General features: G+C 45.5%; 1 protein-coding gene across 1 annotated transcript in view; it reads right to left on the reverse strand.

The window, feature by feature from the left end:
* The window catches only part of Cog3 (conserved oligomeric Golgi complex subunit 3), a 225,484-nt gene extending 204,230 nt beyond the window's left edge, over positions 1-21,254 (reverse strand). The window contains exons 1-2 of the mRNA XM_069305525.1: positions 21,103-21,254; positions 17,945-18,001 (exon numbers count right to left, since the gene is read on the reverse strand). Of these exons, the coding sequence (XP_069161626.1) occupies positions 17,945-17,954 (10 nt within the window). The 5' untranslated portion in view covers positions 17,955-18,001; positions 21,103-21,254. The remainder of the gene's footprint in view (positions 1-17,944; positions 18,002-21,102) is intronic.
* Between the last annotated feature and the right edge of the window lie 434 nt (positions 21,255-21,688).

A 21,688-nucleotide genomic window follows, 5' to 3' on the forward strand; every position in this document is an offset into this window, starting at 1 on the left:
GAGTACATCTGTACAGATTCCTAATCCGGAGTTCCCGACTAAGAGGATATTCTTGTCGACTCCCTTAGTTGTCGACTAAGGCGACATCTTTGTCGGTCCATGGTACCTCCTCACGGTACTTGTCTGAAAGCACACCATCTGTAGCTTTCGTTCTTTCATTCTTTCGGTGTAATATTTTGCATACATTTGCCCGAAACGCGATGCGTACTAGTGGCTTTAGGTATTGTATGTACTAGCTCTATCTTTAAATCAAACATTATGTTTGTAACTCATCTTCAATGTATGTACCTTTACCTGAACAAAAAATCTAAATCTAATCTAATCTAATAAATTAAAAGATCTTCTCTCAACCCAACAAACTCTCGTTATCGCTTAAAAAATTATTGAAATGTGTCCACCTTTGTCCACAATACACCAGTTATGAGACAAGCTCACATCCTTTGTGTAACTCGGAGTGCCATTAAGATAAGTCTGCCACTGACAGGAGCTGGCCCCTGTCAAATGGGTGCCATATAGAATGGTGAGATTGGCATTCCCGCCAGATGGTCAGAGCGTCAGGGAAGACCCATTAATAGCATCGCTCGGAGTACCAACTGAGAGCCGTAGCTCTAGATGGTACTAGAGCTACGGTACTAGATACACAAGAGGCAGAGGAGTCTCCGGCATGTAGTCGAAGAGGACTGTAGGCGTGAATAGTGTGAAGAACGCAGGTGGTGTAGTGCTGTAGAGTGCCTGAGTGCCGGGAGGGCAGCTGGTGCCCCTAGGGCACTGCAGAGTACTCGAGCCGTGTGTGGCTGCAGGGGCACTCACCACCGCCCCGCCACACTCGAGAACTCGTTACACGGTCCATTACGACTCAACATTTCTACCACATCACAGTCGTGTAGCGCCGCTGTTAAACCTGTGTTCAAGCCCCATCACACTGTGACGCAAGGCTCAAGGTCCAAACCCTTGATCGTCATTCGTAAAGGTTTTTCAATACAAGCCAGTAAGCTCCCCCCAACGGTACACCACAGTAAGCCACTACAGGTGTCACAAGCCAGTGAGGTCCCCCCCACAACAGCCAGTGAGCCCCCACCACACCCCACAACAGCCAGTGAGCCCCCACCACACCCCACAACAGCCAGCGAGCCCCCACACCTCCACACAACAGCACTTACCAGTCAGCTCCCCAAGCGACACACACCAGCACGCCCAACACCACCACCTCCACCTTAGCAATAGACAACCTGATGTCGCTGAGTTCGCGCCAGCACCGCCCGCGTCCTGACCAGACCTGAGGACCTCCGACTAAGGACGCTGCTGGATCAAGTGACCTGACGGAGGGGAAGAACAGCACCGGTGGCCATTGGAACAGTTGGAACAAGTTTGCAGTGACAACTGGAACAATTGGAACAACGTCTAGAGAGGGGAAATGAGGGGCAGCGGCCAGGGGGAACCAGCAGTTCCAAGAGGGAAAGGGGGGGATGAAGAGGGAAGTTAGGGAAAAACACAAGAATAGAAGAGGAAGGAAGAGTGAAGAAAGGAAGAGGGGGAGAAAGACAATAGGGGCGAAAAAAGTGGAGTGGGTGTGTAGGGTTTGGGAGAGGGAAGGGGGGAGGTAGATAGTGGGGGGGGAGGTAGATAGTGGGGGGGGGGAGGTAGATAGTGGGGGGGAAGGGGGGGGCTTACCACGTGAGTTGTGGGGGGTGTGAGAGGGGGTTGTGGGGGGTGTGTCTGGCCCAGGTGCCCTCAGCCAGACTCTTCCCCGCACCACCCAGCCGGCCTGGTGGCCTCGACCCGGGCCGGACGGGGCCGAGCGGGGCCGGGAGGCTGAGGCCAGTAGCAGCCAGGGACACGCAGAAGGCAGAGTGGCCTGCGGCTTGCCAGTAGACTCCCGTCACTGCTTGCACACCTGGCAGGCCGCTTGCACAACTGGCAGGCCCCTCACACACCTGGCAGGCCGCTCACACAGCTGGCAGGCCCCCTCATATACCTGGCAGGCCGCTCACACAACTGGCTGGCCACCCGTCCTGTGTCTGCGTTACAGTGTTGAGGCCAGTGGTGCTACACGGGCCTCCAGTGGTGCTACACGGGCCTCCAGTGGTGCCACACGGGCCTCCAGTGGTGCCACACGGGCCACCAGTGGTGCCACACGGGCCACCAGTGGTGCCACACGGGCCACCAGTGGTGCCACACGGGACTCTAGTGGTGCCACACGGGACTCCAGTGGTGCCACACGGGACTCCAGTGGTGCCACACGGGACTCCAGTGGTGCCACACGGGACTCCAGTGGTGCCACACGGGACTCCAGTGGTGCCACACGGGACTCCAGTGGTGCCACACGGGACTCCAGTGGTGCCACACGGGACTCCAGTGGTGCCACACGGGACTCCAGTGGTGCTACACGGGACTCCAGTGGTGCTACAAGGGCCTCCAGTGGTGCTACAAGGGCCTCCAGTGGTGCTACAAGGGCCACCAGTGGTGCTACAAGGGCCACCAGTGGTGCTACACCGGCCACCAGTGGTGCTACACCGGCCACCAGTGGTGCTACACCGGCCACCAGTGGTGCTACACCGGCCACCAGTGGTGCTACACCGGCCACCAGTGGTGCTACACCGGCCACCAGTGGTGCTACACCGGCCACCAGTGGTGCTACACAGGCCACCAGTGGTGCTACACCGGCCACCAGTGGTGCTACACCGGCCACCAGTGGTGCTACACCGGCCACCAGTGGTGCTACACCGGCCACCAGTGGTGCTACACCGGCCACCAGTGGTGCTACACCGGCCACCAGTGGTGCTACACCGGCCACCAGTGGTGCTACACCGGCCTCCAGTGGTGCTACAAGGGCCTCCAGTGGTGCTACACGGGCCTCCAGTGGTGCTACACGGGCCTCCAGTGGTGCTACAAGGGCAACCAGTGAGGCTACACGGACCACCAGTTGTGCTACACGGGCCACCAGTGGTGCTACACGGACCACCAGTGGTGCTACACGGGCCTCCAGTGGTGCTACAAGGGCAACCAGTGAGGCTACACGGACCACCAGTTGTGCTACACGGGCCACCAGTGGTGTTACACGGGCCACCAGTGGTGCTACACGGACCACCAGTGGTGCTACACGGGCCTCCAGTGGTGCTACAAGGGCAACCGGTGAGGCTACACGGACCACCAGTGGTGCTACACGGGCCACCAGTGGTGCTACACGGGCCACCAGTGGTGCTACACGGGCCACCAGTGAGGCTACACGGGCCACCAGTGAGGCTACACGGGCCACCAGTGAGGCTACACGGGCCACCAGTGGTGCTACGTGTGTTCTGGGGCTTTATGCTTGTGTTTTGTGAAACGACCGAACCTTTGTCCTGTCTTTATCTTCTGGTGTGTTATTTGGTTTTCATTATCCTCTTATCCTGTTTTCTCTCAATTTCAAGAGGTTGTCCTGGCCCATCTTGTGTCTTCCTGTCAGTATCTTTCATGTCGTGATAATGTCTTCTCTGTCCCTTCATGTCGCTAAGGTGGTGAGAGGCTGTTCCCTTAGCCTGTTCACGTAGTTCCTATATTCTGCCACTTCCCGCCAAACACACACCGAAACTACGACGTTGGTACAACGTTCGAACAAGTATTAACACCTCCTAACCAGTTATAACAACCAATATAACACGTTGTAACAACGTTCTAATACGTCATAAACACGTTAAGCCAAGATTTAACAACTTTATTGCAAGTTGTAACAAGCGGAAAATAGAGACAGTTTCGGTTTGTGTTTCCAGGGTTGTCTAGTTGCAAACGTTTGCACATTTTCCAGTTACGTTTTCTGTTACACAGTGACGCGGAGTGCTTGTCCAGTCCTGTGTACCACATTAATGGCCTTGTGTCAGATTCACGAAGCAGTTACGCAAGCACTTACGAACGTGTTCATCTTTCCTCAATCTTTGACGGCTTTGGTTACATTTATTAAACAGTTTACAAGCATGAAAACTTGCCAAATCATGTTGTTGTTGTTATAAACAGCCTCCTGGTGCTTCGGAGCTCATTAACTGTTTAATAATTGTAATCAAAGCCGCCAAAGATTGAGAAAAGAAGTACAGGTTCGTAAATACTTGCGTAAGTGCTTGCGTAACTGTTTCGTGAATCTTTCCCCTCGAGTTGTTTTGATTGTCTTAAGGAGTTCTTAAGATGGTTATTAAACATTGTTTTAATGTTTGCTTTCTTCCCAAGTGCTACACACACACATACACTGCCGGGTCAATACGTCGTCCGGTGTCAGTGTTGATCTTAAATTACATTCTGGTAACACAATGCCTATTGACGATGACCATTAAGGATTGGCTATCACTGAGATTATTTTTTTGGAAGGTTTAAACTGTCCAGTAGCGGGTGGCTAAACGGACAGAACACTGGACGCGTGATCCTGTGGTCCTGTGTTCGATCCCGGACGCCGGCGAGAAATAATGGACAGAGGTTCTTTCACCCTGATGCCCCCCTGTTACCTAGCAGTAAACAGGTATCTGGGCGTTAGTCAACTGTCACGGGCTGCTTCCTGGGGGTGGAGGACCGGGCCGCGGGGACACTAAAGCCAAGAAATCCTCTCAAGATGAGCTCAAGATAGCCCCCCAAGCCCCCTTCTGTCACACACTGCCGTGCTCACCTCCGCCAGTCACAACCTTCCTCCACGGCAGCAGCAGCACAATCACTTCTCCAAACGCCCCAACAACCAGCTCAGCAGTCAGCATCGTGACACACATTCTGAGGACGCTCGCGGTAGCCAGGCAATATGGTCAGTAATATAGGACAATAGACAATTACATATTGGACAATGGACAATTATATATATTGGACAATTATCGTTGGACAATTATCGTTGGACAATTATCGTTGGACAATTATCGTTGGACAATTATCGTTGGACAATTATCGTTGGACAATTATCGTTGGACAATTATCGTTGGACAATTATCGTTGGACAATTATCGTTGGACAATTATCGTTGGACAATAACAGATCATTGAATGCCAGCAACAGCCTAACCGGTCAACTTATTACCAGAAATTCCAGATGTTAGAACTCTGAAAATAAGCCACAGGTAAAGCACAGGATAAGTCCCACGCTTCTTTTTAAAATAGCAGCATATCCATTAGATAAACATTGTTCTTGGGCTAAGCACCTACAGAGGCCCTTGAGACGAGTATAATTCCTTTATTTGATTATCACTCTTGATTGCTCAAGGTCAAGTGTTTTGTGAGTGTCTTGTATCTTGAGTGTCTTGTATCTTGAGTGTCTTGTATCTTGAGTGAAATATACGGACTGGCTGGCCAGCTGGATGAATGATCATCGTTTGTGCTACACGGGCCACCAGTGGTGCTACACGAGGCTCCAGTGGTGCTACACGAGGCTCCAGTGGTGCTACACGAGGCTCCAGTGGTGCTACACGAGGCTCCAGTGGTGCTACACGAGGCTCCAGTGGTGCTACACGAGGCTCCAGTGGTGCTACACGAGGCTCCAGTGGTGCTACAAGAGGCTCCAGTGGTGCTACACGGGCTACCAGGGGTGCTACACGGGCCACCAGGGGTGCTACACGGGCCACCAGGGGTGCTACACGGGCCACCAGTGGTGCTACACGGGCCACCAGTGGTGCTACACGGGCCACCAGGGGTGCTGGAGGCCGAAACTGTCTATTTTTCGCTTGTTACAACTTGTAATAAAGTTGGTACATCTTGGCTTAATGTGTTTATGACGTATTAGAACGTTGTTACAACTTGCTATATTGGTTGTTATAACTAGTTAGAAGGCATTAAAACTTGTTCGAACGTTGTACCAACGTCGTAGTTTCGGTGTGTGTTTGGCGGGATTTCATTCACTTGGGTCATGGGAGATTCGAACTCGGGCTTCAAAAGTACGAGTCTCTCTTTTTTTCCTATTAACCAGGCCATGGTTGCTCACAATGCAACCAGTCCTCAAGCAATGCTCGTCCACCCGGCGGTCAACCCCACACAGAAACCAGGGCGCGACGTCCCTGACCGAGAGCACGACGCCCCTGACCGAGAGCGCGACGCCCCTGACCGAGAGCGCGACGCCCCTGACCGAGAGCGCGACGCCCCTGACCGAGAGCGCGACGCCCCTGGCCGAGAGCGCGACGCCCCTGGCCGAGAGCGCGACGCCCCTGGCCGAGAGCGCGACGTCCCTGGCCGAGAGCGCGACGTCCCTGGCCAAGGGCGCGACGCCCCTGGCCATGGGCGCGACGACATTGGGTATGGTCGAATCGTACACACACACGATGATTCGACAGAGCTCGTTTTCTCTTTGTTAAAACTTCATATTGTTGGGTTGCATTCGGCTGCATTGTTGGGGGTTAGGAGAGGTATGACTGCTGCAAATAAGACTTTATTGCGATTTAGACGTTGCGAATTCTGTTGACATTACATTTTGCTTTTCCTTTATGAAAGCACATAAATACACTTGGAAATATTATATTTGAACGAGTTTCCCATGCGAATGTAGTCGTGTAGACAGTCTAGTAGTCCTTATCTGGTCTGTAGACGGTCCAGTCGTCCTTATCTGGTCTGTAGACGGTCCAGTCGTCCTTATCTGGCCTGCAGACGGTCCAGTCGTCCTTATCTGGTCTGTAGACGGTCCAGTCGTCCTTATCTGGCCTGCAGACGGTCCAGTCGTCCTTATCTGGCCTGCAGACGGTCCAGTCGTCCTTATCTGGTCTGTAGACGGTCCAGTCGTCCTTATCTGGTCTGTAGACGGTCCAGTCGTCCTTATCTGGTCTGTAGACGGTCCAGTCGTCCTTATCTGGCCTGCAGACGGTCCAGTCGTCCTTATCTGGCCTGCAGACGGTCCAGTCGTCCTTATCTGGCCTGCAGACGGTCCAGTATTCCTTATCTGGCCTGCAGACAGTCCAGTAGTCCTTATCTGGCCTGTAGACGGTCCAGTATTCCTTATCTGGCCTGCAGACAGTCCAGTATTCCTTATCTGGCCTACAGACAGTCCAGTAGTCCTTACCTGACTACTTCATCTTTCTAAAGATAAAGCTTTCTTGATTATTGTCCACAACCTTAATTCCTGGCAAGAATGTGTTTTGCATACTACACAGCTCACTTGGGTATTGCATTGTGGACGAGGAGATTGTATTGTCTGTGTGTGTACTACAGAGCTCTTGTGTAGACTGTATAGCGGCTCTTGTGTTGCACTCTTGCTCATTAACACTGCACGTGCGGTAAACACAGTGTGTTTAGTCTTTGTCAGTGTTACTCACGTGGTTCCTTCTCCCCCTTCCCTATCCTCTTCCCTTCCATCCCCTATCTACTTCAGCCACCCCGACATCCTCACCTTCCCTCTCGAGATATTTGCTAGCCTGACGCATCCTGACGGGCGCCGGTCGGCCGAGCGGACAGCACGCTGGAATTGTAATCCTGTGGTCCTGGGTTCGATCCCAGGCGCCGGCGAGAAACAATGGGCAGAGTTTCTTTCACCCTATGCCCCTGTTACCTAGCAGTAAAATAGGTACCTGGGTGTTAGTCAGCTGTCACGGGCTGCTTCCTGGGGTGGAGGCCTGGTCGAGGACCGGACCGCAGGGACACTAAAAAGCCCTGAAATCATCTCAAGATAACCATCCTCACTGCGACGCATTGTCTTCCACGGCGATATTCCGAGTAGTGCGCTTTAAATACACTGATTGCAAAGCTGTTGATAATGATACATGTGGCGTATGTACACGCACTCACCACAGTATTAAGGCTACACGCGGGGTTTATACGGACGATGTGGGGACCCAGCATGGAGAACAAGTGACCTCCGTATGAAGAACAGGCGGAGCCTTATGTGGAAAACTGATGGCCGCTTCTGAACAGGTGGACCATGTTATCATAGGAGAACAGGGTCCCTTCACTGGCTCTCCTGAAGAACAGTTCGCGTCGATCTATGGGACCCTTCGCGGTCCTGTTTAAGCCAAAGCCGCACGTAACCTGAGGCGCGTATCCTCTCACATTCCTGGTCGTAATTTAAGAAGGATCGTCGCTGGATTCCTGACTTAAGAGCGGTCGGTGCAGGTACGACCTCGTCTTCTGCCGGCGACGGTCAAAGTGGTTGGGCACCATTCCTTCCCCCTCGTCGTCATATCCAAGTTCATTGTCCTCGCCTTTCTTCCAAGTGTTATAGTCATAAGATAGAACGCTCGTTCCTCGTAATTACCTTCTCTTTTAAATTAAAATATCCATAATATTAATAATAATATAGAGGGTTTATGTAGTGTCAATTCCCATACCCGCTTGAGATGGAGTGATACCCGCTTGAGATGGATAGATACCCTTTGCCACAGCTCTATACTCGGGTTTTAAACGTCAGATCAACATCAATATTTAGCTATTGTATTCTAGACACATTTAACCACTGGCAAAACTCTACGGACATTGTTATTTAAGTTTCATTATCTTAAGCTGCCAAATAGACAACTTGCTAAATATCACCTGAGCCGTGAACGTATTAGTCCTGTGCTGGGTAAATTAATATTACTGCTCGAATTTAGAACATTCATGTTTTGAATTAATGGTTTTCAAAATAACAAATGTCACGGTTAATAAGAATTCAACATGTTTACGATACAGTTAAGACACAAATGTTGTAATTTTAACTATTATGATAGACGGAACAGAAATGTGGAAAAGTTAGGTTGTGTGTAATAATGAGGATTTTTGTTTCAATTTGTTGCTTTCTACACTACAATAACAGCTCTCACGAGCGACATGAATGTGTGTCAATGAGAGACGTCTGAAGAAACCACTAAGCCAGTATGTTTAGTCTGACCTAGCAAGAATCAAAGTAGTTTCTTTTCTGTACCTAACAAATCCACGTTAATGACACGGCATATTTCACATGTGACTCCCTGGAAGGGAATGGTTGTTTATAATTGCTAATATTTCTTAAAGCATTTAACTTAGGCCTACCCTGACCAGCCTGTGTCTGTCCCCTAGCCCAGACCAGTTTCCCTGCAAATTTTGGCGAGGCTGACCCCAAGATTCTGACCTCCAAATTTGGACAGACAGTCTCTTATTGTTAGAGATATTTACATTTAATTATTTTAAATTTAAAGTTAACATTTTTACTATGAAACATTTTCTTTATTTACTACACAATGAGACCGACTGTGTGTGCGTGCGTGCACTCTAGCACGCACATCATAACCAGGCCGCCCTGCTAGAAGCCTTGCCGGGCCCCCATAACCTGCACGCACATCATAACCAGGCCGCCCTGCTAGAAGCCTCGCCGGGCCCCCATAACCAGGCCGCCCTGCCAGAAGCCTCGCCGGGCCCCCATAACCAGGCCGCCCTGCCATTGGCCTCCCCGGGCCCCCATAGCCAGGCCGCCCTGCCATTGGCCTCCTCGACGCGACCACATATTCATAATCTGCCCCGAGAAGTGTTGCCACCGGGCCACAGTTTTCATCGCCAGACTATCACCTTTAAGACAATCTAAAATTCAACGTTGGAAAACCTGATGAGAAGCGTCTCTTCCGCGAGGATGCTTATTGCACTCGTCTGTGTCTTTGTTCCATTCTCTCCATGCCTCGATATATATTTTTTGGTTTAATTTTAGTCAACTCCCTCTCCTGTCCCCCCCCCTTCCACTTCCTTCCTCCCTCCCTCCCTCCATCCGCTGCTGTTTCCATACCGTCTGCTGCTTCATCACCAACCGCTCTGGAGGTTTCTGGCAGTTCGCTCTGAACGGTGAAACACTTCCCAGGTTTCCAATACCAGCTTGTGAGATTTTAGGCGGGAGGGGGCTGCAGCTACCGGGCTTAGCCGGGCTTGCTGTGGTGCCAGGGTAGCCAGCGTGTGGTGCCACCACCTGGGTGTTCGGTGTCACAGCTGGTGGTGGTGGTATTATCGAAGTCGTCAGTCCGGGTCGCCACTCCTGCGTCGCGAGTCGCAGTGTTCTCTCTCTCCACTGGCGTGCTGATTACGCTTTTCTTGCTGCGTCCTTTGGGAAGCATTCTCCGGAGCAGCAATATGTGACGGCCTTTGTTGGGGCCAAGATTGCATTTTTATTTAGAGGATAAAACGCGCGAGAGCAGGAGCGAGGGCTTGGTGGGAGGTCCCGTGTTAATGTGGTCTCTCCCACCACACCTGAGTGGGCGCCGCGGCACCCACAGTCTGCGCTCTTGAAAAAAGGTCCAGATATTACGGCGTTCTGTAAACAATGTACGAATCCCACCGTAATACCCTGAGCTGAGGGGGGTGTAGGGTGTGTGGGGTGTAGGGTGTAGAGCGGGTGTGGGGCGGGTGTGGGACGGGTGTGGGGCGAGTCGCTGCCTCAGGGGCGCCTCCCAGAGTCGCTGCCTTAGAGACACAAAAAAGGAAAATAAATCTTTGATGTAGTGGTGGAGAGAGAAAGTGGAGACGAGCGGTGGCAGGCTGCCTCTCTAAGAGCGTCACCGGGGGAGGCAGAAGGGGGGAAGGAGGCCAACTTTTGTCTCAATGAGTCGTTTTGAAAGCTACGTTGGGCAAAGATAACCCTCATTAACACGGCCGCACCAGAACCCAAAATAGGTCATATGTACCCACGCCACAGAGGTCACATCTGCATGACACAAGATTTTTTTTTGAGTCATAGTGACGTCTAGCCGGTCTGTTTGATGATATACTAAAACCGTCCTAATGAACACACGTGTTAATGATGAAAATCCTGCACGATGCACTCCCAATAAGACAGAAGGATAGAATTTTCAACCCTACCTGCATCTTGCACAAGACCCACATTTGCCCCCCACTACTGTTTTGCCCAAGTCTTTATACAGCATCCACGGGCGAGGAATTTTCACCTCTGAGGCCGAGTGAATGTAGGCTTATTTTGGAAAAAGAGAGAGGCGGAAGTGGAGCCCCTTGAGGCACTCTTGGTGAAGAGGCGCCGGTATCGAGCGAGGACCAGGAGGGCCAGGCCGTGCGTCTACATCCCAATGTTCCCGCATCCTCAAAAACATTCTCTTAACAATTATATGGTCACATGTAAGCTACTTTAGAGGTCCCGCATAGCTCTCCTGGTGAGTGTTACCAGCTCGTGGTGGAGGAGGAGGAGGGGCACCTGGACCAGCCGGCGCCAACACTTTCTCATGGGGGAAAAACATTTTGCGAATTTACTTTCTTGTAACCAGAAGAATGGGGGTCAAATTTTAGAAGTGGGATGCTGGTAGGTGTGCTGTCATCGGAGGAGTCTTGTCTGTGGGCTAGCTTGTGTCTGCTGTTTCTGTATGTGGGTTAGTTTGTGTCTGCTGCATCCCTGTCTGTGGGCTAGCTTGTGTCTGCTGTATTCCTGTCTGTGGGCTAGCTTGTGTCTGCTGCATCCCTGTCTGTGGGCTAGCTTGTGTCTGCTGTATTCCTGTCTGTGGGCTAGCTTGTGTCTGCTGTATTTCTGTTTGTGGGCTAGCTTGTGTCTGCTGCATCCCTGTCTGTGGGCTAGCTTGTGTCTGCTGCATCCCTGTCTGTGGGCTAGCTTGTGTCTGCTGTATTCCTGTCTGTGGGCTAGCTTGTGTCTGCTGCATCCCTGTCTGTGGGCTAGCTTGTGTCTGCTGCATCCCTGTCTGTGGGCTAGCTTGTGTCTGCTGCATCCCTGTCTGTGGGCTAGCTTGTGTCTGCTGCATCCCTGTCTGTGGGCTAGCTTGTGTCTGCTGCATCCCTGTCTGTGGGCTAGCTTGTGTCTGCTGCATCCCTGTCTGTTGTCAACTTAGCATGAGAGCTGACAGGTGTAAAGACAAATGTTTCACATTTATTAGACTGCTTTGTCCCTTATTTTTTAATTTGTGTTAATTACCCATTAACTATCTTCATCACTTCAGAAGACGTCGTCGCGTCCCTGCCAGACGTACACAATATGCAACTAGAAATTACGAATTCAGTGTCTAAATTTTGAGTTATGTGTTTTGTCCAACCCAGCCTCCTGAAATGTTAGTACTTATCGTAACTATTTAATTAAAAGTTCCAAAATGTAGTGATGGATCACCAAAAAGTTAACTTTTTTGTACTTATAATTCAATAGCTCGGAAAAAACTAAAAACAGAACTTAACATTCATAAATCTAGTATAGCACATATATGTACTATATTAGGCCTAAGAGGACATTTATTACTAGGATTACTTGGAGAAATTAGGTTCTCTATGTTGCGATTACAAAAAAAAAAAAAATCTCCCTTTGTTTAATTTAAGAAAAAAAAAGTTAAACTATTTTGGTGCTCTGCTCTCCTTTGGTATATAAGTATACCAAATATGTATACCAAAAACATGTATGTGTATAACACATACACATATTATATATTATTCACGCATACTAATTATTTTCTCCAGTTTAATCTTAAGAGAAGCGTGTGTACATTAGGTATGATCACAGTCCATCAGCTGCACCCGTCGAATAAATATATAAAAGTTCATATTCCGATAAGCTCTTGTAGCGTGCCTGCTAATACCTTCATTTTGGGGCTCTTGCCTCTGGTGACTCTTGAAGCTAAAACTGTGGCAGACAGGAAGTAGGTGTCGCGCGCCGAGTGGTGAAGCAGGTCCATGAAGCGGCCAATCACAGCCTCCTTGGGGAGCGGGCTGGCACGCGATAGGTCAGCCAAGGCCCCGCTCTCCGCCTATTGAGACCCTGGATCACTGGATTCATTTGGCGCGTGGAGTTGACTAACGTCTAGCACCATGTGAATTCAGTACATCCTGGGAGTATATCTACATGTTGGAGCTGTCGTAGAGCAAGCGGAACGCTGTGAAGATGGAGATATTGAGCGCGCGCGCCAGTGTAAGGTGCAGAAGGTGGGCGGGAACGGGCGGGGGCGGGCGGCTTGGCGGGCCGCCAAGCCGAAGGAGTCCTCTCCCACCCTGGATCATTATGACTTTCCTTGTTCTCCCTCAACAACTTTGTCAATAATTCCACAGTGTTTTTATTTTTAGTCCTGTAATCAATATGGGGGAACTGCAGAGAATACATACTCATTACGGTCTTCTCAAAGTAATAATGCAGAAACTTAGAAAGTAATGAAAGTTGAATATATTCTTGCAATATTAGTAATATTTCTGCGACATTATATGCTGGTATATTCATTATTTTACACCAGTATTACCAGAGGTAATGTTCCCATTATAAGAGTATTCAAATTCCTAATACATGTACTACCATTCTTGCTGACTGAGTGAACTATTATTGTATGCATGTTAATAAATACCAATTGGTTTATTTTTACTGATATCACTACTATACATTACGCCTAATAATTATCATAAACAATGTTGTCGTTACTGTTAATATCTTTATTACTAATGTACTACTAATATGATACATAATGACTTACATATATATATATTAACCTAAGCATGATTTGTTTCAGTGTCGTCAAAATTATTTGAGTTAAGACATCATGATGTTAAGGCAATCTGATGCCGCTCCCAAGGGCCGCTCCCCAAGGGCCGCTGATGATTGAACATTTGACCTGGTTTGAGGGCAACTTTGGGCTGCGCATCGCGGGAACACCTCCAATCTAAACATCACGAGGTCTGTGCTTGTACGACTTAATGAAACTTGGTAATTTGCCTCCATTAAGAATCATTTTGTGGTTAATCAGATAAACTTTACTAAAAGAATTGTTGCGCTTCCCTCTGTCAATATAATCTATAATTCCCTCTTCTAGTCTGTCTCTTTCTTTGATATTTGAGCTATTGAAGTAGCCCGTGCTACTTGCCCCGCTCCTGTGCCAGGTAAGTCCAATACGGGCTCACCATAGCCCGTGCTACTTGCCCCGCTCCTGTGCCAGGTAAGTCCAATACGGGCTCACCATAGCCCGTGCTACTTGGAACGTTTTGTTCCAAGTAACTGAATCAAAAAACAACAAAAACAAACACAGGATAAATAACTATTCTTGTATAATTGTGAAATTCATGCATGGAATTTACCCCAAGTCTTTCGCACTCTCCTGAGGTCTGAGTGTGAGGACTTATCAAGATCTGAGTGTGTGATAAGGACGAGACTTACATCTCAACGTCTAATGAGGCTGTTATCCTGGGGTCCAGTCCTCTTATCCTTCTTGATCTCCTTACCAGGTCACCACTATTCCCGACTGGCCGATAACCTGCAAAAATGTCTTCCACGGAAATATGGTCAGGTGACCTTTCTGTAATGCTGCTGCTCTGGAAACTGGAGTTCTAATTAGAGGTGTTCATCTGGACGCTATCCACAATAACTCATTCCATACTCCAAGGAGCGAGGCTAAGGGGACTGCTTTCATTCATCAATTTATTGAAATCTAAGTGCAGGCGAGGAGTCACAATAACGTGGCTGAAGTATGTTGACCAGACCACACACTAGAAGGTGAAGGGACGACGACGTTTCGGCCCGTCCTGGACCATTCTCAAGTCGATTATTGAGATCTAATTTTAATTCACTCAATCATTTTCCTAGTATCTTGAGGTTATCTTGAGATGATTTCAGGGCTTAACGTCCCCCGTGGCCCGGTCCACGACCAGGCCACCTTTTTGTTACACATCCCCAGGAAGCAACCCGTAGCAGCTGTCTAACTCCCAGGTACCTATTTGCTGCTAGGTGAGCAGAGGCATCAGGGTAAAAGAAACTCGGCCCATTTGTTTCAGCCTCCACCGGGGATCGAACCCGGAGCCTTAAGACTACAAATCCCAAGCGCTATCCACTCAGCTGTCAGGCCCCTCAGAGGCTTTCCTCCGAAGTGAAGGTTTTGTTGCCAACGAAAGTCTTCAAAGTATTTATTAGAACCCCTTCCACAACCCTTCTAGTTCTAATATTATTATTTTTATAGATTATTTCCCATTTCTTAAAATCAATATTGTGATGCTTACTATTATGGGGCCAGATTCACGAAGCAGTTACGCAAGCACTTACGAACCTGTCCATTCATCTTCTCAATCTTTGGCGGCTTTGTTTACAATTATTAAACAGTTAATGAGCTCGGAAGCACCAGGAGGCTGTTTATAACAATAACAACAGTTGATTGGCAAGTTTTCATGCTTGTAAACTGTTTAATAAATGTAACCAAAGCCGTCAAAGATTGAGGAAAGATGTACACGTTCAAGTACTTGCGTAACTGCTTCGTGAATCTGGCCCCTGGATATTAATAGCGAGGAACGAAACCTTGTTCAAAATAAATCCTTAAATAATTTCTAAGAGTTTTCTTTAACATGAATTTTGATTGGTTGATTGGCAACTTGATTGTTGACCAGACCACACACTAGAAATTGAAGGGACGACGACGTTTCGGTCCGTCCTGGACCATTCTCAAGTCGATTGTGAACGTCGTCGTCCCTTCACCTTCTAGTGTGTGGTCTGGTCAACATACTTCAGCCACGTTATTGTGACTCATCGCCTGCAACTTGATTGTTCTCTTTAATACTGCTACTATGAAAATAGAACCATAGAAAGCTTACACTTTCTATGGTCATCAACGTCTGCAATGTGGTCATACTTAACTAAATATAAATATATTGAATCTAATAGCCAAAGTTGACTTAAAAAACTAATATTTCCCGAAATATAATAGTTTTCAAATATTTTTCTTATGGAATGATTAAGTTTTCTATTAGAATATATATGATTTAGGTTTTTGGAGTTAACATAGGTAAGATTTGATCACATTTCTATGTTAGTCATTCATGTTCCTAATATATTAATTATGTTAGGAAAGAACGAATTTGGAAACAAACATGTGAAAATAACGAAAATCGCTCTGCCTGTTAAGCAAATCGGGCCTTGCTTACTAGGCCAACTAGTGCGGTTCTGTGTGTCGAAAGTTAATCTAAACTAACAGAGAAAATGGTCTGGGGTACGGGATGAACATAGGCTGCACGGGGGTCGCCATAATTCAAGAGAGAACCGCGTGGCAGAATCACATTCAGACCCCCCCGAGGATTTTTGCCACTACCCGCTACACCAACGAAAATATTTTGAAAAATTCAAAACAGATTTTTCTTCTTATAGAAATATACACCATTAATCACTGACCTCGAGAAAATTAACAAATACACATAGAAGTCACAATATCAATGAACAAATACACATAGAAGTCACAATATCAATGAACAAATCCACAAGGGTCTCGATGAGGGTTCGAATCTATGTGCTGGATGTTCCCAAACGCGCTCTAGTCAACTGTACCACAACATGGTCAAAAGAATTGCAACCTAGAGTGCTACTACACCCACGAGGATCCTGAGGCTTCCACTTAAGCCTAACCGGGGTTTCACACAATTCCCCGTAGAAGATGGGGATGAGTGGATAGATGGAAATATTGATGGATAGCAGAATAGATGACTAGATGGATGGATAAATGGATGAATAAACGAATACATGGATAGATGGATACATGCAAGGATAGATGGACAGGCGGATGGCGGCATAAATGAGCAGATAGATGGATAAACAAATAAATTAACAGATGGATAGATGAATAAATGGATATATAGATGGATAGAGGATGGACAGACAGACCCGGACAACGCCGGGGACCCGCCCTAGAAATTGTGTGTGTGTACTCACCTATGTGAGTAGCATGTGCCTGCAGGATTGAACACTGGCTCTTGGATCCCGCCTTTCTAGTCGCTGGTAGTTAAAGCATTGACTTCTGACATTATATATATATATATATATATATATATATATATATATATATATATATATATATATATATATATATATATATATATATATATATATATATATATATTCAAAATGACATTATATGACATACCATAATGAAAGCGTTGGTGGTGGTGTAGGAGAGCTCTGATATGATGTACGATCAGGATGTATAATGAACAAATTGAATATGTAGTTGAACATGTCTTAATGTGAACATGTTGATGATAATGATGTATGGGGTTAAAGTCTTCCGTTGTAAAGATGTAAACTACTTAAATAAATACATAAAACAATACATTGCATATTCTTTTACCTGTTGTTATTCATGTTATACATAACAGTTCAGCAGGAACCCAATAGCAACGAAGACGGCGATTCTCAGCGACCAATATAAAGGTGAGTTACTCAAGATACTCGACTCATAAAGCTAAGAAATGTAATTACAAGACGATAACATTTACACATAATTATTATATCTTATCCATGTTAATGTTCAGTCTTACGTCTCTCCACGTCTAATCTTACACGCCCTTTTAATTGTTGTCGACTTTGTAAAAAAAAAAAGACTGAGAAAGACTTATTAGGTAATCAGTAGCAAAAAAAAAAAAGTCTGAAGCCAAGACTATCAGTGCATGAAATAAGGCTAATAGGGTAATTAGTTTGGTATGTGGAAATGTTGCATATAGAAATGCATTATCGTTTAATTAGCAGTAGCACGGACTCGCTTTGATTATGTTCGGTTCTGGCCACCGTATATCAGATTAAACAAATGACCTCTCAAGTATTCACTCTATGATCACAAAATCCCTTTAAAAAAATCCCTTTAAAAAAAAAAGTTAATTAAAAGTTAATTCACTCTATGATCACAAAAAGTTAAGTGTATGGAACTTCTTACAAAGAATTAATTTACACTCCCATGCAGAACTGAAAGTGGAAAAAGGTTTGATCTAAATAAGACCCGTATGTTATCGGGCCAGAAGGTCTATTGCAGTATTGCACACTGTGGATCATTGGTGGTGTGTGTAGAGGCTTGTTTAAGCCCCACTACATGCTTTAGTGGTAATATTACCACAATTAGGTAATATTACCTAATTGTGGTAATATTACCACAATTAGATGATATTACCTAATAGTGGTAATTATTATTGTCCAGGACGGACCAAAATGTCGTCGTTTCCCCATTTTCTGATGTGTAGTTTGGTCATTATAATTTATTTTAATTGATTTAATTCAGGAGTTCATGCACACGTAGTAACTATGCTAAAAAAAGCTAAAATTCTTGCAAAACATCCGTTACACATTCCTAAAAGTTGCTCCTACTGACCTGCCACCATTGCTGCTGAGGCATCATCAGGCCCGGTCTCTCTCTCTCTCTCCCAATCTGCAATGAAAATGAATAACTTGAAGGCCAGCATCTGCAACCCGGGTTACATATAGGACGTAAAACCATATGTAATAATATTTACTGGATCCCTCCTATCAACAAAAAGTCAAAGTATATATATATATATATATATATATATATATATATATATATATATATATATATATATATATATATATATATATATATATATATATATATATATTAGTATATTTTGGTAGCAGTCTTTCCTGTAGACATATATTATTAAATATGACCGAAAAAGTAAGATTAATAATTCTAACACGAATTTTCTCAATCTTTCGTACATTACGCTTCACTGTTGGAGGTAAATCAAAAATCACTTCTCCAAAATTCATTTTTATTTCTAGTCTGACGCGACACGGGCGCGTTTCGTAAAACTTATTACATTTTCAAAGACTTCACAAATACACAACTGATTAGAACGTATCTCTGATTTTATATCTACATTTGAGTGAGGTGGGAGGGGTGATGTGGCATTAACACAAGACAGAACACGAGGGGATATTAATAGGGTATTAAAAGTATCAACACAAGACAGAACAGAAACAATGGGTATTGAATAGAAGTGTTTGTAGAAAGCCTATTGGTCCATATTTCTTGATGCTTCTATATTGGAGCGGAGTCTTGAGGTGGGTAGAATATAGTTGTGCAATAATTGGCCGTTGATTGCTGGTGTTGACTTCTTGATGTGTAGTGCCTCGCAAACGTCAAGCCGCCTGCTATCGCTGTATCTATCGATGATTTCTGTGTTGTTTACTAGGATTTCTCTGGCGATGGTTTGGTTATGGGAAGAGATTATATGTTCCTTAATGGAGCCCTGTTGCTTATGCATCGTTAAACGCCTAGAAAGAGATGTTGTTGTCTTGCCTATATACTGGGTTTTTTGGAGCTTACAGTCCCCAAGTGGGCATTTGAAGGCATAGACGACATTAGTCTCTTTTAAAGCGTTCTGTTTTGTGTCTGGAGAGTTTCTCATGAGTAGGCTGGCCGTTTTTCTGGTTTTATAGTAAATCGTCAGTTGTATCCTCTGATTTTTGTCTGTAGGGATAACGTTTCTATTAACAATATCTTTCAGGACCCTTTCCTCCGTTTTATGAGCTGTGGAAAAGAAGTTCCTGTAAAATAATGTAAAAAATCGGGCCTTGCATAGTAGGCTGAGAAGTGCGTTCTGGCTACTAGGTACGACATATATATATATATATATAATTCAAGTCAATTTTTATTATCTAAACCTATATGAGAATGACTGACTGTTCGAGGTTGGAGACCAAAGGGTTATGGTTAGCCTCACACAACTTTCCATGGTGAATTGTGACTATGGCGAGTGTCATAGGGTGGCAGGGGTCGACTCCCTCCCCTCTCTAAGTAGGATTGGCTCCTATTGCGACAACCAACCAGTTTTCAGTGATCGTAATATTTTCTAAGATATACAGTGGTTTCAGGGCATCTTAATAATCTTTGAGAGAAGGGGAGACGGAGGAAAGGTGGGGAATGGGGAGGGGGGGGGGAAGAGACCCGGGTGCAGCCGGATACCCATCCCTACCCTAAATCTTCATATTCAAAAATGGGAAACATTTGCTCACTCGCTAATATTCATAACAGTATTCTACATATTGTTTCTCGCTAAGTTCCATCAACAGACGTCTGGTCATGTATCTGGGGGTAAGTGACAAGGGTTTGATCAGGAATGATAAAAGAAAGGTCAGTGTGTGTGTTATACTCAAAATTCTGTCAGTTGAAATGTAACCAATCACAGGCAAGTAGGCCTCTGACGTCATGCCAGACAGAGGAGCATCAAGCACGCTCCCAGCAGCCGCAGTTATCCTCACAGACTCAGAGTAGAAGGACCTCGGCTAGGCAGCTATATACCTTGCTATCTCGGTCAATAAATATATACAGAAGCGACTACTGTGTCTACATTCTACCCGAACAAGGCAAGCGAATACTATTACTGAATTCTGGACCATTATCTGAAAGGATTAATTTAGGCATACTATATCTACAAATTATTTGGTCATGGAATGCGCCGGCTATGGTTTCTGCTGTTTTGTTCGGGATAGGAACTAGTTCGCAAAACCGTGAAAAATTATCGACCATTACAAGCAAATGTTTGTTCCCTTTCTCTGTTTCCGCAAAATTTGTCAATAAATCCTTTGTATATATATATATATGTATATATATTTCTCTTTTGAATGTGTTTAGGCTAAGTGGATAAAGGGTTTTGTTTTCATTAATTGTTATTTATTGTGTAAAATTTGTCATTTTTTTATATTAAATGTTTAAAGTTTTTATTCTCTTGTTTTTTTGCCCATAGTTGACACACCGTAAAAGGACTCAAATTTTATTTTAATTTAATTTTTCTTTTTTATTTTAATGTGCGTTTGGCCAGAATAGTAACTGCTTTATTAATACCGACTAAAGAATAGGGTTTTAGATTTATTGAACAAATTACCTGGAATATAATAGGCGTGAGATTGCTTGATTGTTTCAAGCCTAGGCTAGACATACGAGTGAATTTGATTAGGTATAAATAGGAGCCTGTACTGCAGCACATATCTTGAGATTATTTCGGGGCTTAGTGTCCCCGCGGCCCGGTCCTCGACCAGGCCTCCATCCCCAGGAAGCAGCCCGTGACAGCTGACTAACTCCCAGGTACCTATTTACTGCTATGTAACCGGGGCATCAGGGTGAAAGAAACTCTGCCCATCGTTTCTCGCCGGCGCCCGGGATCGAACCCGGGAACACAGGATCACGCGTCCAGTGTTCTGTCTATAATAACATAACGTCTACATTACAATATACTTGGCCAAAAAATATCTAACCGCAATCCAAGATAACGGTATTAAACAAGCAATTTAAGAATCGTTTAAATATGCACGTGCGCGCTCTAATTAAAAAAAAAAACATTTGTTAAAACTTACCAAATTTTGTTCAGCAAACTAATAAATGTTACCTTTTATTCCACAAAATAAAAAGGTATTGGAATACTAAAACTATATAAATATATATATATTTATACAATATGTCTAATGTGTATAAACACACATGCCAGATCAAGCTAATTTAGTACTCACCTGGGAGTCAGGCAGTTGAGCCAATTAAACATCGTTAACGACAAGCGCTCGGAGTGCGGTTACGTTAACCAACCTCTACTGCGTTATTGCGGGACCAACGAGACTCCGGATATAATAGTATTCTAACCCACAAGTATACTTAGCGTGAAAGTATCTCCTGGATGTATATATATATACCCAGAGGCGGAATACATTTCTCACCGTATATATAAACAGTATACATACAGTATATATTTATATATATCCCCCTACACACCGGCCACTCACACAAGCCAACACACACTGACAGGTCAAGTCCTTACTCAGGGTACCAAAAAAAAAGAGAGTGACGTCACATGTTTATATCAAAAATTAGCTTTTAAGCCTATTACGTAACTCACCAATTACGCTCTCCCCCGTAAATTAAATTGTAAATATTTAATTTACTATTCCTGTAATTTGTTTTAATATCATTCACTATTTAGTGCAAAACTTCAGGTTAAGCAATGTAGGGGTGTAGTGTCCTGTGTTCGATTGTTATACGTGGCTTTGACCTCGATCGAGGTGTTCGTGTAACTATCAACATACTTACGTGAACTGTCGAGAC

Source organism: Procambarus clarkii, chromosome 55 (genome assembly GCF_040958095.1).
Source record: "Procambarus clarkii isolate CNS0578487 chromosome 55, FALCON_Pclarkii_2.0, whole genome shotgun sequence".
NCBI classification, from domain to species: Eukaryota; Metazoa; Arthropoda; class Malacostraca; order Decapoda; family Cambaridae; genus Procambarus; species Procambarus clarkii.